Source organism: Leucoraja erinacea, chromosome 3, assembly GCF_028641065.1.
Source record: "Leucoraja erinacea ecotype New England chromosome 3, Leri_hhj_1, whole genome shotgun sequence".
NCBI classification, from domain to species: Eukaryota; Metazoa; Chordata; class Chondrichthyes; order Rajiformes; family Rajidae; genus Leucoraja; species Leucoraja erinaceus.
In genome coordinates, this window is record NC_073379.1 from 15,101,158 (window position 1) to 15,127,874 (window position 26,717).

General features: G+C 44.6%; 1 protein-coding gene across 2 annotated transcripts in view; it reads right to left on the reverse strand.

Annotated features, from left to right (window-relative positions):
• The window catches only part of LOC129695325 (isocitrate dehydrogenase [NADP], mitochondrial-like), a 60,158-nt gene extending 35,275 nt beyond the window's left edge, over nt 1-24,883 (reverse strand). Inside the window, exons 1-3 of one of the 2 annotated variants that reach the window (XM_055632168.1) lie at nt 10,338-10,445; nt 8,891-9,026; nt 4,966-5,057 (exon numbers count right to left, since the gene is read on the reverse strand). In XM_055632168.1, the coding sequence (XP_055488143.1) occupies nt 4,966-5,057; nt 8,891-9,026; nt 10,338-10,430 (321 nt within the window). In that variant the 5' untranslated portion in view covers nt 10,431-10,445. Of the gene's footprint in view, nt 1-4,965; nt 5,058-8,890; nt 9,027-10,337; nt 10,446-24,707 lie in introns of those variants that run through there. The other variant, XM_055632169.1, reaches the window with a different exon arrangement.
• Between the last annotated feature and the right edge of the window lie 1,834 nt (nt 24,884-26,717).

A 26,717-nucleotide genomic window follows, 5' to 3' on the forward strand; every position in this document is an offset into this window, starting at 1 on the left:
GCATAAAACCTTACATGGTTATTTCCGGATAAAAAAGATGCTGGTTCAGTTGTGATATCGAAACCATCCTCTGCATGATATAATCAATTCATAGACTTACAGACTCTGAGAGATCGTTCCTGCGGCTCGGGTTGTCAAACCATAAGCATTAGGAGTGCTCACTACAGATTGCAGGGGTAGCACCAAATAGCAGCAATCTGCATAGGAGATGGGAAGCATTGTTTATGCTTCCTTACGTTTAACACGGCACGGATAACTGACACATTGAAATTCAGTTTTATGGGATTATAACATTAAGTTAATATTCCATTACTGTGCCTGAAGTACCGCCTCATCATTTGGCTGCGGAGAACATAAACCACTCTGTCAGGTCTCACCCTCTGACATCTAGAATATGAAGGTATCGTCAACTTAAAACCTCCCAGGCATAGGGACGCAGAGATATGGGTTGTTAACATTGTACTACGTCACTTCACCGATGGGCACCAGCAACATCCCTGTCCTTGGTCAAACTCACGTACTAGTGGTTATGCCATGGCGCTGAATACAGCGCTACGGGTCCAGTCATTGCTACAATGGATAGGATGATCATATCTGCGGGCTATAATAACATGTTTTGTTTATGATAAATCAAGCAGATTAGACAGGGACACAAGACAAAACTAGATGTTGCATATCCTATGGATCTTGGGTTGCGTGTGATCACGCATCTGCACCAGTATGTCAAGGTTCCTAAGAAGGCTCTGACAGCAATATTGTTAGTTACATAAAACCTCGTTAGAAGGAATCACTACGAACCTTCTCCAGATGGTTATATGGGTCTGGCATATACAGGAGAGTACATTGACATTGGGTCTCATTCCACCAGGACCGCTATACCTCAGCAGCAGGGATGGACCACATCCTAGCGGTTGCAGGATGGTCAAACTATAGATCTGTCCAAATATTCAGAATAAACCTATTGCCAGATCAGGGGTATTTGCCAACTCTATGTTAGGTATGGTTCATACTTCCTCCAGGTTGAGGGAGGTTACTATTGCCACTATTGTTCATTAATAGCATCAACATGTCTATATTTATGTCATGTCTGAATGCATTCTTAATGTTCACTCATCATTGGCCTACTGATGCAGTGTATGACGCCTGGACTCGTTTCCACGGCATGAAATCACAGAGCTTTAAAATCTTCACGTAGTCACTCACGTCACTCCGAAGTAAAATAGTAAGATTAAACGAGCTTACCAGTTTGAAGTTTGACCTTTATTTTATGAGGAGTAACGTTGAGGGATTACATGCCCTCCACGCCCACCCTCGATCATAAAGTTCAACTGGTATCCTATTACTCTAATGTTACTATGTTCAGTTCATTTACTGTTGTCTGTGATTTCACACCGCTGCTTTGATAATTGACACGCTTGCGTACTGGCGGGGTCTTCACGTAATCCCTCAACGTTACTCCACATAAAATAAAGTTTAAACTTCAAACTGGTAAGTTCTCGTTTAATCTTACTATTCTATTCTATTCTATTCTATTCTATACTGCATCTGCCATGCAACTGCCCACTCACCAAATCTATCCAAGTCACTCTGAAACCTCATTGCATCCTCCTCACAGCTCACATGGCCACCCAGCTTTGTGTCATCTACAAACTTGGAGATGTTACATTTAATTTCATCATCTCAATCGTTAATATATATTGTAAATAACTGGGGTCCCAGCACTGAGCCTTGCGGTACGACTAGTCACTGCCTGCTATTCCGAAAAGGCCCATTATTTCCTACTCTTTGTTTCCTGTCTGCCAACCAGTTCTCTATCCATGTCAATACACTATCCCAATACCATGTGCTATAATTTTGCACTCTAATCTTGTGTAGGATCTTATCAAAGTATTTTTAAAAGTCCAGATACACCACCTACTAGCTCTCCCTTATCCATTCTACTTGTTACATCCTCAAAGAATTCCCAAAGATTAGTCAAGCATGATTTCCTCTTCATAAATCCACGCTGACTTTGACCAACCTTTCCAAATGCGCTGCTATTACATCTTTAATAATCGAGTCAAGCATCTTCCCCACTACCGATGTATAGCTGGCAATACGACCTCAGTCTTTGATCTCTTGCACTAGTCCATCGAAACTCCACACAAGTTCTAGGATCAGCTCATATTCAAACAAGAACGATTACAGACTTTAGCACTCAACATGGAATTTCAGAAAACCTGTCCTTCCAGTTCATGCTAAAACTATCCTAACTGATCCCACCTATCACTTGCCAGGCTTTGTCCCGCCCCCATCTCTCTTCTAGCTTTTTTCGACCTATTACAAACAGTCTGAAGACGTGTTCCAACGTAAAGCATGTCTATCGACATTCTCTAGCAATGCTGCCTAACCTGCTGAGTTACTGCAGCAGTGCATCATTTTTGTAAACCAGCATCTGCAGTTCCTGGTATCTATAACTATTCTAATTAGTATTTCAAGCATTACATTTTATTTCAGATTTTTATCTACTGCATTTGTTTATATCGTACAATTCCTGCACTTTTTGTTGCTTTCTCTCTTATGTCCTGTTCATTTCTACTCAGCAGATCAGCTACAAGTAACAAGCCCTCACCCCCCCCCCCCCCCCCCCCCCCCCCCCCCCCCTCTCACAGCCATCATCAATTTTACCATTTGCACAAGTCTTTCTTGGCTACTCATTATCATACCATTCTCCTTGTCCTCCTCATCCTTCCCTTTTCTCTGCAACTTGTGACCCAACCTTGCTTAGTTCTGATGAAAGACCACTCACCATCATCAGGATGAGGATCTGAAAACAGTTTCCCAGCTGTTATCAGGCAACTGAATCATCCTACCACAACCAGAACTACTCGCTACGCAAGATAGACACAAAAATGCTGGAAACACCTGGCAAGCTAGAATAGTTATAGGCACCAGGAACTGCAGATGCTGGTTTACAAAAATGACGCAGTGCTGGAGTAACTCAGCAGGACAGGCAGCATCTCTGGAGAGAAGGAATGGGTGACGTTTCGGGTCGAGACCCTTCTTCAGACTGGTTAGGGATAAGGGAAACAAGAGATATGGGCAATGAATTAAAGAGATAAAGAACAATGAATGAAAATAAGGTAGACAAAAATGCTGGAGAAACTCAGCAGGTGAGGCAGGATCTATGAAGTGAAGGAAATAGGTGACGTTTCGGGCCGAAACCCTTCTTCTAGATGGAATTTAATGTAGACAAGAGCTGTCGAATTTTGGGAATTTGAACCAGGGCAGGACCTTCACAGTGAGTGGCCGAGCCCTGGGGAGTGTTGCAGAGCAGAGGGATCTCGGAGTGCATTCATAATTTCCTGAAAGTGCTTTCACAGGAAAATAAGGTACATCGGCCTTCATCGGTCGGGATATTGAGTAGGACATTATATTATAGTCGTACAAGATGTTGGTGAGGCCATATCTGACGAGAAGTGTTCACTTCTCATCACCCTGCTGTACAAGTTCACAAGTTATAGGTGTAGAATTAGGCCATTCGGCCCATTGAGTTTACTCCGCCATTCGATCATGGCTGATCTCTGCATCTAATCCCATTTTCCTGCCTTCTCCCCATAACCCTTGACACCCATTCTAATCAAGAACTTGTCTATCTAGGAAGGATGTCATTAAGCTAGAAAGAATGTGGGGAATATTTACTAGAATGTTGCCAGAATTTGAGGTCCTGAGCTCGAGGAAGAGATTGGGCAATATAGAACTTTATTCCTAAGGGTTGTATAAAATCATGATGGGAATAGATAAGAGTGAATACTTGTGTCTTGTGTCTATACACTGTGAATGACATGATTGTAATCATGTATTGTCTTTCCGCTGGCTGGTTAGCACGCAACAATTTTTTTTTACTGTACCTCGGTACACATGATAATAAACTAATCTTTTATTAAGGGTAGGAGAATCAAAAACAAAATGGCATGGACTTAAGATGAGAGGGGCAAAATTCTAACCCACGGGGCACCTTTTTCCACTCAGAGTATACAGAACAAGCTACCACAGGAAGTAGTTGAGGCAGTTACTGTAACAGCATTTAAGTCACTTCCATTGGTATATGGATAGGAAAGGTTTGGAGCCAAACACAGGCAAATGGGACAAGTTTAGTTAATTCTACTCCTATCACTTACTTATGACCTTATAAAGTGGACAGCCCAACCAGTTTTCAAACAAAATAGAGGCTTCACATCACTCGTAAACCGTTACATCAAGATAGGCATTATTAAAGTAATATCTGCATGCCCTGAAACTTTTATAAAAAGAGAATTTTAATTTTCTTTCTAAAGAAATTAATGTTAATTTCAACTATTCAGGCTACATCAAATGGTTTATAACCTTTGACTTGACTAGGCTAATTAACTGTTGTACAATTAAACTAATTGGTCATAATTGATTATATGGTTGATTTTGACAATACTGCTGATTTCAACGAGGAAATATATGGTATTAAAAAAATAGCAGGTCTTCAAGGTCCCACTGATTTTCTATTATTATTAGCAATTCAAATTAGTAAATGATTTCTGAAGCAAGGATAAATTAAACCCAGTTAAAAGGAGAATTCCAAGGAATAGAAAGGACGTGTATAAAATCGTGAGAGGAATAGATTGGGTAGATGGACAGAGTCTCTTGCCCAGAGTAGGGGAATCGATTTAAAAGGAATCTGAGAGCTAACTTTTTCACACAAAGGGTGGTGGATGTATGGAACAAGCTGCCAGAGAAGGTCATTGAGGCTGGGACTATCCCAACATCTAAGAAACAGTTAGACAGGTACATGGATAAGCAGGTTTGGAGGGATATGGATCAAACACAGGCAGGTGGGACTAGTGCAGATGGGACATGTTGGCCGGTGTGGGCAAGTTGAGCCGAAAGGCCTGATTCCATGCTGTATCATTCTATGACTTGCAGTCATTTAATTTAATCCATCGCATCTGTTACCTTTTCTTTAATGAAACTCCAAATCACTCTGGTCATTTCATCCCCATCCATTTCTACAACTGGATTATCTGCTTCGATTCGCCTTTTAGTATCTGCAAACAAAAAATAGTTTAGGTTAGTTGATGGTAGACAAAAATGCTGAAGAAACTCAGCGGGTGAGGCAGCATCTATGGAGCGAAGGAAATAGGCAACGTTTCAGGTCGAAACCCTTCTTCAGACTGATGCGAGGGTGGGGAGGGGGGGAGGGGGGGAGCGGGGGGGGGGGGGGGGGCAGGAGGAAGAAAGGAAGAGGTGAAGCCAGACGGCTGAGGGAGAGCTGAGAAGGGGAGGAGAAAGTAAGGACTGCCTGAAATTAGAGGTCAATGTTCATACCGCTGGGATGCAAACTGCCCAAGCGAAATACGAGGTGGTGCTCCTCCAATTTACGGTGGTCCTCACTCTGGCCATGGAGGAGGCCCAGGACTGAAAGGCCGGATTCGGAATGGGAGGAGGAGTTGAAGTGCTGAGCCACCAGGAGATCAGGTTGGTTAATGCGAACCGAGCAGAGGTGTTTGGCGAAGCGGTCACCAAACCCACGCTTGTTAGTTAACTAGGTTAGTTGATTGTTAGTCTAACTACAGAGGTACAGAGAAAATCTATTTTAATTTTTTCCAAAACACTACCGAAATCTTTTAAAACATTAAAAGGAAGCACAGTGGCATGTGGGCATGAATGCAGATGGGGGGGGGAGAGGGGGGAGGGAGGGAGGGTTTGGGGGACGGGTCTCTTGTAGGAAATCACACATCGTGGGAAAAGGAAGAGAGCAATTTGTATTCATGATAATGGATTCATCTGAAAGTGCCGAAATTCTGGTCATTCAGAAAATTGGTTCCATCTTGGCCCTGATTTTCAACCCATGGGTTATCATTTTAAGAGGAACCGCAGGTGAAATAAAGTTAATGTCGTTAATGTTAATGATTCATTTATACTTTTTTGTCACATGTACCTATGTACAGTGAAGTGCTTTGTTTTGCAGACAGCCCTGTAAGATCATGTAGCGGACCTTACCTTGACAAGTGTCGCCATGTTTTGGTGCCGACAAATTAAATTACAAGCCAAGTCATTCATTTTACAAGCCATGTCAATGATTTATTACACAAGAGGCTAGAAATCATTTCCATCTGCTCTTTAAGGAACAGCATAAATAATAGTGGGTTTATTTGAAAGTGATAAAATTCTGGTCATTCAGAATATTGATTCCGTCAGTTAATGTAAAACCCACGTGAGTACAAAGAAACTAGTACAGATGCTGGCTTACACCAAAGATAGACACAAAAAGCTGGAGTAACTCAGCGGGACAGGCAGAGAAGGAATGGGTGACGTTTCGGTTCGAGACCCTTCTTTAGACTGAGATTCGGGGAGAGGGAGACAGAGAGATATGGAAAGGTAAGGTGTGAAAACGCAGATAAAAGGAGACGATGTTCAAGGAATCACAAGGATCAAGGAGACCCCATCTCGTTTTGGAGTCGAGATAGGGTCTCGACCCGAAATGTCACCCATTCCTTCTCTCCAGAGATGCTTCCTGTCCTGCTGAGTTACTGAGACAGCTTTTTTGTGTCTATCTTCGGTTTAAACCAGCATCTGCAGTTCCGTCTTACACATATATTCTTCTGCTGTAGGTTTGTGAACACAAGGCTTTTTTTAAAATACACACATACACTACTGCTTGGACCTTGTGTGTAAATGACTGTTACTGTGAGGGATCCACATTCTAAATAGACATGAATGTAATTCCCTACTACTCAAGATCAGGGTTTGTCCAACACAATTCAAAATGGTTAAGCCATATATTTTATGCAGCTTTCTCTGTAAATGAAGTTACAACATGGTGGAGTGCCGAACACATCTGGAATAATTTGCTGGTCTGTCAACGTTTTAGATTTATAAAAGGTCATGCCAGCATTTATAATACATGGTGCCTACGAAATCTCAAAAGGCACTTTATTCTCCAACTAGAGGTGCATCAGAATAGTAAGATTAAACGAGAACTTACCAGTTCAAAGTTTGATCTGTATTTTATGAGGAGTTACGATGAGGGATTACGTGAAGAACCGTCCAGCACGCATGCGCGACATACTTCAAAGCAGTGGTGTGGAATCACAGGAAACACAATAATTGAAATAAACATAGTAAAGAAAAGGAGATCTAAGATACCAGTTGATCTCTATAATTGAGGGTGGGAGCGGAGGGCACGTAAACCCTCATCGTAACTCCTCATAAAATACAGATCAAACTTTGAACTGGTAAGTTCTCGTTTAATCTTACTATTTTACTTCGGAGTCACATGAGTGACTACGTGAAGATTTTAAAGCTCTGTGATTTCAAACCGTGTAACAGTTCATACTTCACTCGCTGCCGAAGTCATTCGAGGGAGGAAGTATATTATCGTAATCAACCATGAATCTGTTTGTAAAACAATAATGGTATTTATTAAACAATAACAAAACATAAAAATGCTCCCCCGGGCTTAAATTATATATTTGCAGATTCTAAAACTCTTTCTGCAAACAATACAGGTTCTGCCAGCAGCTTATTATAGAACGTTTGGAACGTTTTCTGTAGCCAGGATGTGGTCTATTGGCACGTCCATCCTCTTAGCCGCCGATGTGGTTGCTGCCCTGGTGGAGTGAGATGTATATACGTCAGTATTTACTCAAGCAGCTACCAGTACCTGCTTGAGCCATCTTGAGATAGTTTGGCTCGTCACCCGACCATGAGGTTTCTTGTGGCTGACCCATAGGGCTTTTTCTCTCCCTCGGGGATCTCTTGTTGTGTTGATGTAATTTAGTAAGTGAGTCATGACACATAACCGTGGTTCAGGTGGGTATGCCCGGAAATCCATAACTAGGCCTGATGTTCCTGGCCTGCTCTGCTTTACCAGCTCCTGAATGGTGAATGAGACACGGTCTGGTGTTATAACCATGTTGTCCAGTCACAGTAAGTGGAGTGACTGGACTCTCTGTGCTGAGACTAGTGCCATCAGCATGGCCGTCTTCAGGGTTAGCTGTTCCAGGGTGAGAGACCTGGCTGGTGACCATCCCCTTAGGTTGTCAGGACCACACTGACATCCCAGATTTGGGTGTACCTAGGTCTAGGGGGATTGGAGTTGAATATACCTCTCATGAGTTTGATCACCAGCGGGTGAGACCCTATGGCCTGTTGTCCTGGTGCCTGTATTAAGTAGGTTGACAGAGCACTTCCAGCAGTATTGATGGCACTGTAGCTCAGTCCTTCATTGTGGTGAAGGCCTGCCAGGAACTCCAGTACATTGGTTATGGTTGTAGACGAGTATGTAGTTCCTGTATTCGAGCAGTATCTTTCCTACTTCCTGATGCTCGATAGGTATTGTTTTTTTGTGGACATACGGTGGGACGCTGTCATTGTGTTGATGGTCCTGTCAGACAATCCCAGGCCTTTTCATAATCTGCAACCCAGTAGTTTAATTTTATCATGGCATGGATGGCTTATGCCTGATACCGGGTGAGTCTATAGGTCTGGGCTACTGGGAAAGGTCATTGGGGTTTCGATTGCCATGTCGAGGACCACTGGGAACCATGGCTGTGTAGGCCAGTCGGGTACTATCAAAATATCTGAAGCAGAGCCCATCTGTATTTTGCCTAGTACCTGACTGATGAGGCAGAAGGGGGGAAAAGGCATAAAATAAGTATTTTCCCCAGTCCAGCGCGAATGCATCTATTGCTGCTGCCTCAGGGTCTGGTTCCCAAGCGACATACAATGGTACCTGGTGATTTAGTCTGGATGCAAAGAGATCGATATCTGGTGTGCCATATTGCTTTGTAATTTTAGCAAATGCTTTGGGATTTAACATCCATTCGGTGTTATCATTGAATTTGCTTGACCTGGTCTGCCACTGTATTTAGCTTACCTGGTAGGTAAATTGCTGATAGCCAAATATGTCTATCGACACACCATTGCCAGATTGTGTTGACCAAATTGTCACACGATATCGATTTTATTCCGCCCATATGGTTAATATAGGCCACCACCATGGTATTATCAATCTGTAAACGAACATGCATCTGTAAACGAATATGCTTTTAAACCATAAAACGCACCCAACATTTCCAAATAATTTATGCCCAGTGTCTGTAGTAAAGATGATTCTAGGTTAGTCCATCTACCACCCGTGCTGGATATGGTATTAGTTGCTCCCCAGCCTTGAGCACTGGCATCTGTTTGTATAGTTAATATTGGGTTATTGATGATGATATGGCTGGAACTATGCCAAATGTTCTCTATCCACCATTGTAGCTCTGATATCGCTTCAATGGGTAATTTCATGACTCGGTCAAAGTGACCTGCATGTCGTTTTAATGCCTGCACTTTTACCCTTTGTAGGTTTTGATAGTGCAGAGGTCCAAATTGTGTAGCTGGTAATGCTGCTACTATTTTGCCAATTACTCTTGCCACTTGTCGGATGGTTGGTCAATCGCAACCATTAAATTATTACTCGTCTGTGCCAATTCTGCTGCTTTATCTTTTGGCAATGTTACAGACATGTGGACTGGGTTAATTGTGAATCCCAGCTAGTCCATAGTTGTGGATGGCGTCAACTTAGATTTATCTGGATGTAAGACAAATCCCAGGGTTTCAAACAATTGTTTGGTAGCTAATAGAGCTGATTTAGCCAATTCCATGGTTTTGCCTACTATTAGAATATCATCAAGATATGCCATGACAATATGTCTCTGTTTTCTTAATGTTGCCAAGGTTGGTTTTAATATCTTGGTAAATAGTCTTGGGGCTGATGTTAAACCATTAGGCAACGCTTTAAACTGCCATAGTTGCCCCATCCAGGTAAATTTCAGGTATCTGCGATGATCCTTTTGAATGGGTACTGAATAGTAGGCATCTTTTAAATCGATGCTTGCCATAAAGTATCCTTTGGAAATCAGTTGTTTGGCAGTTACAAATGTTTCCATTTTGAAATGTATATACTTAACAAAGGTATTTAGTGAGGTTAAGTCAATGATGATGCGACATCCACCATCTTTTTTGTTTTTGGTAAATATATTTGAGACAAATTCCAAAGGTTCACGTTTCGATTTCTCAATGATACCTTTTGTGAGTAACCTCACCAGTTCTGCTTGACCCTCTAGTTTTTCTTTGACTGAGAGGGTAAAGACCCTTTGTGATGCATGCTGAACTGGTGGCATTTCTTGGATGAATTCTATTTTATATCCACGAATACTGTTAAGTATATAACTATCATTTGTGATAGATCTCCATGCTTCCATGAACAGGTGTAATCTCCCCCCTGTTAGTACAGTTCCCCCACTTTTCATATGCTGGTAGGTACCAGACCTACCTACCTCCATAGTTATGGGTGTGTGCCTTTCTTCGGTTTCTTCATCTGATGTTGTGTTGCTGGATGTACTGCTGGTTGGGGGTGGCGCATTTTCCATGGGGTCCGCTCTGGGCCCTGGCCTAAAAAAGGCTTTCGGGGATGGTATGCGGACCCCGAGCTTTCACCAGTCCCGTGGGTTTGACGTCGACTGGTGGACACTGTGGGGTACTGCCGTTCCGGAGCCTGCCCTCTTGAGGCCGAATGGTTTGGACTCTTCCTCAAGGTATTTTACTTGTTTTGACAAGTCTTTGCTAAACAGCAGGATCTGTGGCTCTGAGGCCGGTGTTTTGCACAGTCCTGCAAATTTGGGGTTGAGGGCAGGCCTTATTATCTATCTCCTTACGGAGGTTGTTTATCTCGTATTGGGTGTTGCACAGCAGAGCTAATGTGTCTTGCTGGTTTGTGGTCATGTCCACCCCATCCACGGAACGAGCATAGGATGTGATAGCTGACGTCAGGAGCTTGAGGATACGCTGCAATTTAAGTTCCTGGTTACGGATACTCTGCCCAACGTATCCCCAGATTTGGCTGTTGACAGCCGGTACGTTGAGCGAAATGCAGTTCTCTGGAGGCAAGTAGAGTTCTAATGCCTCATTGACTACCTGTTCTTCTAGGGGTTTGAAGGACAGGTAGTATATGCTGGCCACCAATTTTGGCTGCAACGGCCGTCCTGCTCGTGGTGTAGCCACGTAACGATTCACCAAACCCAGCAGCTCTTCCTGGTCCTGTACCCCGTGCATACTTCCGACATCTTCGGCCAGTGACCCCTGTTCCTGACCAGCCCAGTCCTGGTCGCCAACGCTGCCCTCGGCTGAGAGGGAAGCGATGGGCAGTGCATTGTAAGGCACTGGGGGAGTGCCTGAGCTCCCTTGGCGAGACTGCTCCAGCTCCCGAAGCAAGTCTCGCTGGAGCATTTGCTCCATGAGCCTTTCCATGCGGCTCAGGCGGCTGCCTCTGCCGCTCTCGGGTGGAGAGTCTTCCTGGTCAGAGTCATTAGTGATTACCGGCCGGTTAGTTTTCCGTTTTGATTTGCCTCCAGTCCGCTGCTGTTGGTCAGGCTGTGCTAGCGGGACTGGGCTCGGCTCGGTATCACTGATTGTGGACCGCAGCATGTGCAGTCCAGGTGCCGCCTCTCGCCCCCCACTGATGGAACGCTCATGTTCTGTTGAAGTCGAACGGGGGGTGGTCTTTTTCCCTTGTTGTGCCTTGCTCATTTTCTCCATTTTTTTTCTCAGTCTGGAGAGCACAAAGAAAAACAAAGTTTTCCAATAACTAAATTACTACGAATAACGAGAGTAAGTACTTACCTGACGGTCCGACTTTTTAAAGCTTGTAGCGGGAGCGCCTGTACTCCCGTTCGTTGCTGTTGCACTGCGTGAACGCTCATGTTGCGCATGCGTGCTGGACGGGTTCTTCACGTAGTCACTCACGTGACTCCGAAGTAAAATTTACACCTCAAAGCTCTTACCCATAGTTCTTAATCCAACTGGGAAATACCAGAGCTGCCAAGCCGCATCGAGCCTGAGACTCACACAGTTCGCCCAATTCTCACGCTGATCACAGAATCTCTCACGCTCTGTCGTGAGAAATTCTGTGATCAACAAGAATTTCAAAACTACTATCAACTGCTTGTCTGCTCATCTGTTGATAAGACAGCAGCATTCTTATTCTCTGTTATTCTTACTTGACCGAACAGTCACACACCTCCAAACCATGTCCCCATGCAGATTTACATTGAAAGACACGGCAGTGAATGAGTGTCACCCAGCGCAGCAAGTGAGGCCATGTCCTGCTCCAGGCGGCAGTCGGAATTTAAGGAATTGCGGGGGCTGAAGCCCCCCCCCCCAAAAGAATTAAGGGCACTTTTTTGGCTAGAAATGTTTCAATATCTCCAGCTTTGGACGAGGCGCTGCTCTGCTCTGAGCAACCTGGTCATGGGTGTTGGAGAGCCGGGGCGGAGGGAGGGATGGAAGCAGAAGCAACGGCGGGGGCAGATGCGGACAGGGAGCCGGGACTGGCGAGTGTTTGTGGGGCTTAGACCCCCCCCCCCCCATCCCGGTAGCTACGCTCCCTCGGGCTTGGTCTCTCGCAATTTCTCACACCCAACTCTCACCCAATGTTGGCAGCCCTGAAATACACACAATGCTGCAATAGCTCTGCGGGTCAGGCGGCATCCCTGGGGAACATAGATAGATGATGTTTCAGGTCAGAACCATTCTCTGAAGAACCAAACATCACCTATCCATGTTCGCCATGAAAACTCCAGCATTTTGTGCGTTTCGTTGGTAAACCAGCTTCTGCAGTTCCTTATTCTATCTGTCTACAGTCCCAGAAACATAACCATTCACTTGGAAACAGATCTGTTGAAAAAGAAGCATCTTCATTTTTTTGGGCTCTGGAAGGAATATCTAGTTTGTGTTTAACCTACACCTCCTGTATTTGGTTGAAACAGTCCTGGAATCAACCAGCAAGGCCCAGAGCAACAGTGCAGCCTCAAACACCAAATGCAAGTCATGCAAGTGTTTAAGTACTGGAGAATCTTAACAGGATGCTGTTACTTGGCACAACACCCCCTAACATAGGGGGGAGGACCGCATTGAAACTTACAGAATAAAGAAAGGAATAGATAAAGTGGATGGAGAAAGGATGTTTCCACTGGTGGGAGAGACGAGGACCAGAGGTCATAGCCTCGGAAATTAAAAGGCGCTCTTTTAAAAAGACGAGGAGGGTAGCTAATCTGTGGAACTCTTTTCCACAGAGAGTCATGGAGGCCATCAGCAGATATTTTTAAGGCAGAGATAGACAAGTTCTTTATTAGAACGGATGTCAAGGGTTATGGGGAGAAGGCAGGAAAATGGGATTAGGAGGCAGAGATCACCCATGATTGAATGGCGGAGTAGACTCGATGGGCCGAATGGCCGAATTCTACTCCTATAACTTGTGAACATGCAGAGGAAACTGGCTAGTATGTTTGAGGTTTCTTCATCTTTTTAGTTTTAGTTTAAACATACATCGTGGAAAAAGGCCATTCTGCCCACTGACTCCTCACCAGCCTGCACATTAACACTAGCCTACACACACAAGGGACAATTTTTTAAACATTTATACCAAGCCAATTAACCTACCAACTTGTACGTCTTTGGAGTGTAGGAGGAAACCGAAGATCTTGGAAAAAACTCATGCGGTCACGGGGAGAACGTACAAACTCCGTACAGTCAGGATCGAACCTGGGTCTCTGGCGCTGTAAGGCAGCAACTGTACTGCTGCACCACCGTGCCTCATCTGTGTGGGAGTCCTAGAATCTACTAAACATCAGCAGCCAAATGCAAGACCACTGGCAAATCCTAACAAAATCCAGCCCATTAAGTTTAGTGTCTAATACCCGCATTGTACTGTTGACAGTTTCTTCCCATTTTCATACTTATACCTTGACTTTTGGCTCAAGCAGGAAAGTTGCACCCTTGATCGTGCATGCTAACCACGGGTTGAAGAAAATTATGAGCTACTAGACTAAGTGGGACACGTTGGGTCCCAGCATCACATGGGAGGGCTGGTCACCAACGCAATATTCCACCTCGCCACCAATTCCTATATTGCTCGCCAGTGAGGGGGGGGCTTTCTGATGTGCTAGTATGGGTGTTGCGGACCGAAGGTACTGGTTTCCAGAGGGCTAGTATAAACATTGTAGGCCGAATAGATTCTGGGGCTGGCAGCCAACTGTTGCAACGATTTTAAAAGCCAAGCCAAGGCAAACAATTGGGCAGCAGCCACCTGACAAACTTGTTAAAAAGGCGAGGCAAACAATTGGGCAGCAGCCACCTTACAGCCGCATCGAGGGGACTCAACATGGAGTGGGGGGCGCTGTCCTCTGCATGGCTGCCCAGCCAGCAGCTGTCTGTCTTTTCATCTTTTTATTTTTAGTTAGTTAGTTAAAGTGTTTTGTTTGGAGGTCTAGACTTTTTTTTGTGGGGGGGGTGTGGGGGGGGGGGGGTGGGGGGGGGGGGGGGGGGGGGGGGGGGGGGGGGGGGGGGGGGGGGGGGGGGGGGGGGGGGGGGGGGGGGGGGGGGGGGGGGGGGGGGGGGGTGGGGGGGGGGGGGGGGGGGGGGGGGGGGGGGGGGGGGGGGGGGGAAGGGTCCCTACCTGGTCGGAGAGGCAGCTTTTCTCCGGGCTGCAGCTTCGACCCGTCCTCGCAGCGGCGGGACAACGCTGGAGCGCTATCGCGGAGCAGGCGATGCCTTGCCCGGGTCGCCGCGCTGGGGCTCCGGTGAGCTGAAGATCGCTGAGGAAAACATCGCGGAGCTGCGGGACTGTGGAGCGACCAGCTGCCTGCGGCGGCGCTGAACTTTACACCGGGAGCCTGTGATCTCTCGATGAGATCGCCAGTTGTGGAGCTCCAACCTGCGCGGCCTTGTTGGCTTCGGAAGTCACGGCCTCCAGTATGGAAGCGGCCGTTCCAGGGTTTCCAAGCCGCTGAGAGGGCTCTCCCGACGCCGGAGCAACATCACCCGGCGAGAACGGCCTGGAACATCGGGCCTCCGTAGAGGCAACTGTGGAGGCCTCAATAGGCCCGACTATGGGTGAACTGGGGTTGGGGACTGCACTTTGTGCCTTCCCTCATAATGGGAACCATTGTGGGGGGATGTTCTTTATGTTTAAAACTCTTATTAATGTTATGTCTGTATTCCTTCTTTATGTGCTGCAAAATGGCAAGAAGCATTTCACTTCACTACACCTAGGTGTATGTGAATGTGACCAATAAAATACCTTTGATACCTTTGAGTAGACGTGCATTCAGTATTATTCGCAGGTCAGAGAGCGTGACTCTCTGGCTTCCTGGGTCTGGCAGAGGCTGAGTGATGGACTACACTTTCAGGTTTTATAGTCCCTCCCTCCTGCCGCCAGCGGGGGCAGCAGAGAAAAATGTTTTTTTTTTTAAACATTAATATCTCTCTGATTTTTCATCAATGGGAAAAATCCTCCGGTCCTGGAAGGCGGAGGGGGGCTCTAAGTGAGGTGGCCAAAAATGACGGCCGTAGGTGGCAGCATTCTCTCGGAAATCACACCACAGCGAGCCAAAAGCGGTCAAGATCAGACTTTTAGTAATATAGATATTACATTGAGTAGAGAACAGAATGTGCATTGTTTGTGCCCATGTTATAACAGTAAACTCTCAAGTGGAACCACATGCATAGATATGACAACGAGGAGGAAAACATACATTGCTGCGCACGGCCTGTTTCATAACAGTACAAACATGATGAGAGGAAATAAAAAAATGTTTGCAACCGAGGATTTCAATCCACATGAATATAAGAAAAAAATTTACAAACCACACAATCATGCACCTATTCCATTATTCAAATGGATCATGACCTAGAAATCCCTACACATAATTCTAACCAAAATCAAAAATGTTGTGCAATCCAGTGGGAGGTGGGGTACTTTTGCAAGGATGGCAGAGGGGGGAGAAACAAAAATAAAAGCAGCATATGTTATGTTGCTCCTATTTTGGGTAGTGTCTTCTTCTTAGGCCCCCTTCGGTCATGGCTGACCATGGGTGTCTCCAGGGTGCTATACCATAAATGGAGGTCGCCTGTGCGTGACTTTGTTTAACGTGGGGAGACTGTGCACAGACAGCCACCCCACGGTCCTTGACAGATCTGGGTCAGGATCCAGTAGCATGGAGTCCAAGACGACTGGAGACCCTTTTCTGCTGCAGCCTTCATCCGCCTTCCCAGCCGTTATGACGCTCCACTAAGGTCAGCCATTGGCCTCTGCCTGTTCCACCATTGAGGTATTGGTTGGATTTCTCTTTGTCAGAGACCTCCCCCTCAACCCTACCACCATGGGTGGCCCTACCAGGAGCATAGCTCCAGACGGCATCACTCTCAGGATCTCAGGACCACACAAGCTTCTCCACCACGACAAGGTGACAATCCACGGAGAAGTGGATTAGCTTAGAACCAACAAAAAAGGTCGACTCCTAACATTTTGGTGGAATTTTTCTTTGTCACAGCAAATAGTTCCTGCATAAACCTGTCCTGAATGGCATCTACTGTAATACAACATGCTTTACCCTCCTTTACACAATTAGCCTTTGTCACTTACTCCACCCATCTACTAATTATCCTCTCCCCCCTCTCACCTGTATCCACCTATCATTTGCCAAGCTTTTCCCCCATAACAAATTTGTCCAGTCCAGTCCTTGCAACATTCAGAAATTCCTGCAGCACCCATTTCAGATTGCTTTAGCATATTTAAACAAATATTTAAAAAGCTACAACTTTGTAAATTTTCTATGCGATCAAAAATGTCAACTATCTTTATTTGTTTCCCAAACTTTCTTATTCAATATATTACATCTGTTGCCAGCCCGGTTTGTCCGTTTTATTTACCCCCTTCACTTCCAGTCCCCCCGCTCTCCACTGCAATCAGTCTGAAGAAGCATCCCAACCTGAAACATCACCTTATTTTAGTTTAGAGATACAGTCCCACCGAGTCCACGCCGACCAGTGATCACCCGTACGCTAGTTCTATCCTGCACACTTTACAAAACCCAATTAACCTACAAACCTACACATCTTTGGAAAGTGGGAGGAAACCGGAGAAAGCCCACGCAGTCACAGGGAGAATGTACAAACTCTGTACAGACAGCACCCATAGTCAGGATCGAACCCGAGACTCTGGCGCTGTAAAGCAGTGACAACTGTTGCACAACTTTGCAGCTCCTAATCCATTTTCTCCAGAGATACTGCCTGACCCACTCAGTTAATCCAGTACTTTGTGTCTATCACTTATTCAAATGATTCCTTATATAATTTCTGGAGGCTTGTTTGCATACTGACATCATTGTTGAATTACAGGACAATATGTCCTCTTTGTTCAACATCAACAATGCCTCACCCAAATCTTTACCCAAATTATTGACATACTTTTTTCCCTAACTTTGCTCTTAACCTTACCTGCACCAACAGCTGGAATCATTTCCACTTTTGAGCATTCAGGTAAATAAGAAATGGGCTCTGGCAAATAGCCTCAGCATGACATCCCGGTTAAAAAGAATGTAGTCCTCTCGAAATAAGTGCTAGCATTGAATTTGTCTTCCTTACTACTGAACTTGCAAATTAACTTTTTGGGAATCCTGCACCAGTCTCCCAAGTTCGTAAGTGATAGGAGCAGAATTAGGCCATTTGGCCCATCAAGTCTACTCCGCCATTCAATCATGACTGATCTATCACTCCCTCCTAACCCCATTCTCCTACCTTCTCCCCATAACTCCTAACATTCGTACTAATCAAGAGCCTACCTATCTCCACCTTAAAAATATCCATTGACTTGAATTCCACAGATTAATTGTCAATTGACACATATTCTGCCAATTTTTTGCACAAAAAAGACCAAAAAGCATTTTCACTGATAAGCATTGTAATTCTAATTATCAATTTGTGTTAACTGAAGAAGGGTCTCGACCCAAAAGGTCACCCATTCCTTCTATCTAGTGATGCTGCCTGTCCTGCTAAGTTACTCCAGCTTTTTGGGTCTATTTTGTGTTTACTTTTAATAGGAAAAGGATCTGTGCTAAGTACTTCCAGCATTCAGCTTATGTTGGATACTTCCAGCACCAACAGCATTTTGCAGTTATGGGAACCTTCGATGACCCAGGATGGCGCGCATGGCTGAAGCTCCCAGGGGATCGCGGCCCTTGCTCCCAGCGGATCGAGGCTTCAAGGGGGGCCCGCTGAGAGGGTCCTCCACGGCCGGGCAGAAGATCCCGCAAATCGCTGGTGCCCATCGAGCTGGTCCCTGCTTGTCCCCCGATGATGGGGGAGAGAGCTGGTGACTACGTCAGATGCATTGGGCGAGGAGAAAGGCCATTAAGAGAGGAGAAAGAATCAGGGCCCAGCCCACTAGGCCCTCGAGGATGGCTGCAGGAGGTGCCCACCTGGGAACAAAGGACGGCACCATGGCACAGCGGTAGAGTTGCTGCCTTATAGTGCCAGAAACACCGGTTCAATCTTGACACTACGGGTGCTGTCTGTACAGAGTTTGTACATTCCCCCCGTGGGGTTTCTCTGAGATCTTTGGTTTCCTTCCACACTCCAAAGGCGTACACAAAATTAAGGTGGACGGGCAAAAAGGAGGACGTCGTGTCCAAGAGAGGCAATAACTGGAGGCCTGCAACAGCCTGGGACTTGCCTGGAACAGGCACCGCTCATGAGAACTATAGCGTGGACTTTGAAAATGGCATCAAAGGATGGCACCTCTTGCATACAGGCTCAGTCAGCCATTTCTGTTGCTAATCGGAGGTATGGCAATATGCAACTGGACTGTTTGTAAGAAAAATAATTTCACTGTGTGTTAGCATTATGCACTTGACAATAAAAGCACCATTGACCATTAATTGTGGAGGATGGGCTTCTCACTGGAGCACTGAAGGCCCAGTTAGGCGAATCTATCCACAAAGGCAAATATTCCCACAAAACAATTGCTCTGTACTTGATGCAGGGATTCATGAATTTTGTTCCTGATATAAAGAAAGGAACATCAATATGTGGCAGGATTGTGTGTGATGCAAAGGTCATGTTGAATCCACAAGCCCTTAGACCTTAAAGGACTGTCCACTTGGGCGTCATTTGCGCGATGTCATTTACTCCCGCATGGCACGTGGTGGTGTAGGCAGTGACGCGCGGTAGCGCCCCACAATTTTGGGATCCTCTGGGAACTCCAGTTTCCTCCCACACTCCAATTTGTGCAGGTTTGTAGGCTATTTGACTTGGTAAAATTGTAAATTGTCCCTAGAGTGTGTAGGATCGGGTTAGTGTGTGGGGATGGCTGTTCGGAGCAGACTGGGTGGGCCGAAGGGCCGGTTTCCGCCCCGTACCTCTAAACTAAACCAAAAACTCAAGATCAAAGCCATTCAGTTTTCATACCAGATTTAATACCAGACCAGAGTAGATCAAAGTCAACTACAGCAGACAACATCTTCTAGATCTAGATGGTAAATATACATCCATGGACAAGGTTCACCAGAGAAAATCATAAGTCATTGTTGCAGTGACAAAGTCAACTACTTGATGCTGCCTCATCCGCTGAGTTTCTCCAGCATTTCTGTCTACCTTCGATTTTCCAGCATCTGCAGTTCCTTCGTAAACAAGTCAACTACTGCAATGATTTCTCAAAAAAAACTATTTCCATACATTCCACTCATTGAAACGGTGAAGACACTCAGCAGTGCCTCGGATGCTATGTTCAACACACCCAAATGCCTTGCCTTTTCCCTGACAAAATCACTACCATCTTCTTATCTAGCTTATTTATTCAACAGAGTCTGCATGAGGATGATTTATTTAAACTATGTCTGCAGTCTATTTCTGGAATGAAGTGGTTCAGAGCAAATTCAATATTATTAGAGGTACTGCTGCAAACATCTTCAGCGGACACTTTTTCCAATTTCTTCTCGTTTAGATTTCACAGTCATCCTAATGTCTTATTTTGACTGCATTGCAGAAGTCAGAGTCAGAGTCACATTCGGTCTGTCACATGCATATTGTAATTCAAAACTAGATTCATAATGGCAATCACACATATTCAACTGAGGTGGATTGGGTTCGACAGTCTTAGAAAATCGAGTCCAGATTTGATATGGCAGACACAGAATCAGATTGGACACGTGTTCCACGCGTAATATTAATTCAGAATCAGACTCGATTTAGCACTAAAGGACAAACCACCGAGCCAAATTTGGTACAACAAATCCAGGGCACAGTCAAATTGGGTACAATACCATAGTTACATCATACTCTGCTGCAAGTAATTGATATTTCCAAAATGATCCAAGAAAATGTTCAAAACAAAGTTCAAACAAAACATGGTTCAAACAAAGAGGAACATGCATGAGAATGTACAAGGCATGATTACTCAGTTTGCAGATGACACTGATAAAAGTGGTATCGTACATGGTGAAGATGGTTATCAAAAGTTACAGCAGGATCTTGATCAGCTGGGCAAGTGGGCCGAGAAATGGCGAATAGAGTTTAATTCAGATATGTGAGAGGTGTTGCTTTTTGGGAAGTCGAGCCAGAGTAGAACCTTCACAGTGAATGGTAGTGAAAAAAAAAAAACAGTGAATGGTAGCGCCCTGGGAGTGCTATACAACAGAAGGGTCAAGGAATACAATGAATGCTTTTGGCATGCTGGCCTTCACCAGTTAGCCTTGGATTATTGTGTTCAGGTTTGGTCATCCTGTTATAGGAAATATGCTATTAAGCTTGAAAGAGTGCAGAGATAATTTAGAATAGAATAGAATAGTTTCTTTATTGTCATTGTAACATGAACCATGTACAACAAAATTTAAAAATGTCAGCCACTCAGTGCACCATTCAAACATTTCTAAAAGCTAACGATACATACAAGTTAAAATAAAAAAAAGATAAACAACTAAAATAAATATCATGAAAATAGCACGCATAAACACCCAGCCCTACATCCTTCCGTTGATTTCACAGTGTACCACAGTCCCTTAGTATGTATCGCCCCTGCGTTCCTTGGCAGCTACATTCAGTGCCTTTATAGCAGTGGGGTAAAAACTGTTTTTAAGTCTGTTTACTTGTCCTTGTAGATCTGTACCGTCTGCCTGACGGCAACAGTTCAAACAGGGAGTGTCCGGGGTGGGAAATGACCTTTATAATACTCTGGGATTTTTTGATGCAGCGGGAACTGTGTAAGTCCTCCAAGGTAAGGAGAGGGCAGCCGACAATCCTCTGGGCTTTGTCAATGGCCCTCTGGAGCGCTTTCCTCTGAGCCGCTGTGCAGCCGGTGTACCATACGCATACACAGTATGTTAGGATGCTCTCAATGGAGCACCGATAAAAGGACAGCAGCAGTCTCTGAGTGATGTTATTCTTCCTGAGCACCCTCAGGAAGTGCAGTCTCTGCTGGACCTTTTTCAGCAGCGCAGAGGTGTTCACGCTCCACGTCAGGTCCTCCTCAATATGGATTCCCAGGAAGCGGAAATCCGCCACCCTCTCCACACAGTCCCCTCTGATAATTAATGGTACCATGTCCGTTTTATTCTTCCTGAAGTCTATTATTATTTCCTTTGTCTTTTACTAGAGAACATTGGTTTAAAGAGAGAGGGGAAAAATTTAATACGAACCTAATGGCCTGTCCCACCAGCATGCGATTGCATGCGTCTAGCGCAACCAAACGTGGTGGCTTGAGGCGTACGGCCTCGTGGGGCCGGTCCCACTTCCAACCGCGGAGCCGTCTGGAGTTGTGCGGGGCTGGTCCCGACATCATACTCACCAATCAGCTGGGCAGGAGGCGGGCCGACTGAATTTGGACGTCGCACGGCGTCGGGTGGTTACGTCATCACGCAACGGCACCCCGGGCGGTGATGTCATCGCGCAATGCCATGCGCTTGGCGTACGCCGTCAAGACGCTGCGTACGGCCTCAATGCGGCCGCGGGCCGATAGGCCGTTGTCGAGCGGAATTTTTGGACAGTGTCAGTTTTTCGGAGCCCCGCGTGATGTCGGGACCAGCCCCGCACAACTCCATACGCCTCCGGCGATTGAAGTGGGACCGGCCCCGCGAGGCCGTACTACTCCAGCGATCACGTTAGGTCGCACTAACCACATGCAGTCGCATACTGGTGTGACAGGCCCTTAAGAGGGTGGTAAACATATGGAATGAGCTGCCAGAGGAGTAGTTGAGACATACAAAAGAACAGTTAAAAGATGTTTGGACATGTACATAGATAGGAAAGGTTTAGAGGGATACAGACCAGGCACAAGCAGATGGGACTAATTTAGATTGGGCATCTTGGTCGGCATGGAAATATTGGGCCGAATGACACATTTCCATACTTTATGACTCTTGACAATAGCAGTAGTTGTTCAGTACAGTTTGCAGCACTGATTCCTATTATCCAGTTTGCACCTAGTTATTTTAACAACTGCCCTAAAAGCACAATGACCAAGTGACTAACTTTATTCCATCTGCAAGTACAGTTTATAAACCCACCCATGCCTCTTTTTTAGACAGGTAATATGCAAACATAATTAATTGATACTTATCAATAGGAGGTAGATTTATCCCTTTCCTTCAATAGATTGTATTTCCTCTAATTTTTGTTTACAATGTTCACCATTTCTAATTTATATAATCCCTGGCAGTAGTTAGAACATTTTCTTCTTTTATAAGAATATATAAACTGTGCAACTAAGTGTGCAAAGGTATGAAGTTCAAGCAGGTAATTGTAATTGGGGCTGGTATAAGAGTTACTTTGTGACTAACTTCACAGTTGAGCATGCAGGATTAGAGGAACATTTTCTAAATCGCTGGTCAGGACTGTCAAATAGACAGCAAGTATGGTTCCACAAACTACAAACTAGAAGCCTCTGCGGCAAGAGAGGGTGGTGTAGGAGATGGGATGTTTCAGAAGTACTGAGTGGATTCAGAACTGAGATTCATAGATTTCTGGATGTTAGGAAAACAAAAGATCAGATTTTAAAAAGTGCTGAGGTGGAAGAGCTGAATCTATCTTGTATGATGCTGGACCAGGCTGAATGACCTATTGCTATGTTAAAAAAAAACTGCTGGAGGAACTCGTAGAGTCACCCAGCATTTGTGGTGGTGGTGTGAAATGGGAAATGATTCTCTACCTGTCGAGTTCCGCCAGCATATTGCTTTTTGCTCCAGATTCCAGGAGGAGTGCACCACGCCTACGCTTGGCCAAGCCGACACTGCAACACCACCAGGACAATGGGCCGTCATGGTCATGCCAAGAACCCTGCATTTACAACAACTGGGACTTGAAAATTGTGCCAATCTGTTATCAGGCAACTGAACCATCCTACCACAACCAGAGAGCAGCGCTGAACTACTATCTACCTCTTTGGTGACCCTCAGACTATCCTTGATCAGACTTTGCTGGCTTTATCTTGCACTAACCGTTATTCCCTTATCATGTATCTATACACTGTAAGGGATCAATTGTAATCATGCATTGTCTTTCTGCTGACTGGATAGACCACAACAAAGGCTCTTCACTGTGCTTCTGTATATGTGACAATAAACTAAATGAACTGAATCTGGCGACTCTTTAAACTGACGCAGTATATTACTACGATACACTTGTACTGTACCCGAGATGCTTATCTAAGATGTATCCAAGTACTTATGTATAGTGATACTAGTACTCAAATGAATTTCACTGTACCTCAATACATGTGACAATAAAGAACCATCATGCACTTCCTGACATACTCCTATACCTGTTCCAGGACAGGAAGTGCTGGAGTAACTCAGCAGGTCAAGCAGCATCTCTGGAGGAAATCGAGACTGCCACCTATCCATGTTGGTGCATCCGTCTCCTCCCGGGATGCTGCCTGACTTGCTGAGTCATTCCAACACTGTATTCTACACAATGCTCCAGCATCTGCAGTTCTTTCTGTCACTTATTCCTGTTCTTATGTTTTGGGGAACATGTACAATAATGGCCAGGAAACAAAAAATTATAAAGTACAGGAGGAATAATTTAGAGATCCAGCAGAAATCCTCTGGAACGAGGTAGCCACCCCTATAGTGCTACTCTGCAGTACAAGGAGCTGATGATTAAGTTCTAGGAGACTGCTGATAGACCCCAAAGGAAAATCAGAGCAATACAAAAGCGATTATTTTTTAATCTTAAATTCTTTTAGCGCTTTTGTTTAGTTTAATACAAGCTTTTGTTTAATACAAGCTACAGATGAGCGGAACGTTTGATTAAGAAACATCCGATTGAGAAATAGGGGAGTTTGGGTTTTTTTCCAACTTTCGCCAGAAGGAAACTGCTGCAACTAATTGGTAACATTGAATATGGGTTTAAACCGGCATCTGCAGTTCTTTCCAACACACGTAGTTAGTAATACTGTTGGGAGACCGCACATTAGGCACTCAGTGGCCATATTGCATACCTACAAACATAATAAGTTATATGTTAAAAACGGACAAAGGCATTTCCGATGGAAATAAAGTGTTGACGAAAAGTGATCTTGGGACGTCTAACCGAGCGGGCAGAAGTACTTAGCACCATAATAGTTGATATAAGCATCCCCGCGAATGAAGGGTGGCAACTAGTCTGAAATGAAACTTGAGAAAGATAAATGAGAACCTTTCGCAAGTTGCAAATGCAGTTAAAGAAACAGAAAGTCGACTGAAGGAGCCTCGGGGACTTTACTGAACCCGAGCCATTGACACAATAAATGCTCGGCGAGAACTTTACGCGCAAGCAGTCACGTCGCCAACTGATTAGAAACGTGAGGAGAAAGTAAAGCGAGTATCGAGTTGACTCACAGTCTCTTCGCGGGATCCGGCAGCAGGCGGCTGGGAGAAGCCAGGCTCCACTCCTGGGCAGCGTCTTGAACAAGCCAGCCATCGCCTCTGCTGGGTGTAGTGGGGAAGAGTTCCTCACGCAGGCTGCGTGGAGCCGGCTACTGACGTGTTCACACCCCGGCTCAGACTGCTCTGCTGCTCAATAACCATTTCACTGGTTAAATCTCATTGGTTTAAAGAGAATCAGAGATGCACTTTTTGCATGCTCTTATGGTTGTGGTCCCGCAGAGGTCGCCTTCACAATTGACTCGAGTCAAAGTTGAAAAGACACAAAGTGTTGGAATAACTCCGCGGGTCAGTCAGCATCCCTGAAGAACGTTGACACAAAACGCTGGAGAAACTCAGCGGGACAGGCAGCACCTCGTTCCTTCTCTACAAATATGCTGCCTGTCCCGCTGAGGTTACTCCAGCATTTTTGTGTCCATCTTCGGTGTATACCAAAATGCTGGAGTAACGTTTTGGGTCGGAACTCTTCTTCAGACTGAAAGATAGAGAAGCGATCACCTATCCTGGTGATTTAGAGATGCTGCCTGACCTGCTGAATTACTCCAGCACTTTGAGTCTTTTCTTGTGATTTAGCACATCAATTTCCTTGTGTCTTCAAATATAGTTGGGTTGAGTTCATTGTCAGATGGAGACATTAAAGGACTATAAATGCTGGAATCTGAAGCAAAAACACGAAGTGCTCCGGTTTCCTTCCACACTCCAAAGACGTACAGGTTTGTTTCTGCACTGTATCTCTAAACTAAACAAAAGATCAGAAATACACTACAGGAATAGGATCAAGTCAAACTTAAATACATAGAAAAAAGGGGAAGATATAAAGTGCAGAAATAGTTCTCAACATTTTATCACATCAGTTCCATAGACAGAATCCAATGTCCTCAATGGGATAGAGGAGAATCAGACAGTTACCCAAGCTAATGGAAGGTCCTGATAACAGATCCCCTCCACAGATGTGTGTTGCCTGACTAGCTGAATTACTTGCCAAATGCACAGGTAAGGTGTGGATACAATGGAAACCTTGCTTACAGCTGCATTACAGGCACATAGTCTCGGACAACACACAAAAACATAAATAATACGTAAATTACACAAATTCTACTAGGCAGTAAAATGAAAAAATGTGAAATTAACTAGACATTGGTGCAAAGCACAATTAGGAAATAAGTCCATGGTAGTGGAAGAGGTGGGCCTTAGTGTTCAGTCTCCTTCTTCCTCGTGTCCGGCCATCTCTATATCTAGCAATGTTACAAAATTTTGAGATTAAAAAAATCAAGCCTGCAATTTATCCCATCAGATAAAGTATAAAAAGAAGTTTAATTTGACACCTAATTCACTTTCATATCTTCAGTATTAACAAAGTTATGGCCATTTTCATACTCTGAAATTAACTCAAAAGCTGTGATCAAAGGACAGTCAAAAGCCCATAACCTTCTTAAAAATTAAGAGAACTGAATGACATTTTCAGTTATTATAGATTGAAGCATTCTGAAACAAATATGAAACAACCTTACTTGGATGACCTGAAATTAAAGCATATATTTAGTTAGTTACCTAATTGTAGCTAATTACAAAATTCAATTACTAGATCTAAACATCTATCCATTTCTTAAGAAAAGGTTAACATTATTAAATAGCCTAAGTGTCCAAATAACATTCACACAAGAATTCACAATATAACATGATTCTTAAATCTCATTGTCATAAATTTATAGGCCAAATGGAAGGAATTTAGTGTGTAATTACTGCTAATTAATGGGCATTTAAATCATCATGCGAGTGAGATTTTGTGGAACGTGATCGATTGGAACGTTGTGGTTGTGGTGAATTTAAACCCCATATCGGCAGGAATAACACTGCCGGTTCGTATGGGGCCATAATCACATTTTCGCCATTGAAATTTGTATTAAAGTAATCCTAAGAAGCAAGTTTATATGTAAAATAAACAACTTACCTTATGTTTTGTCC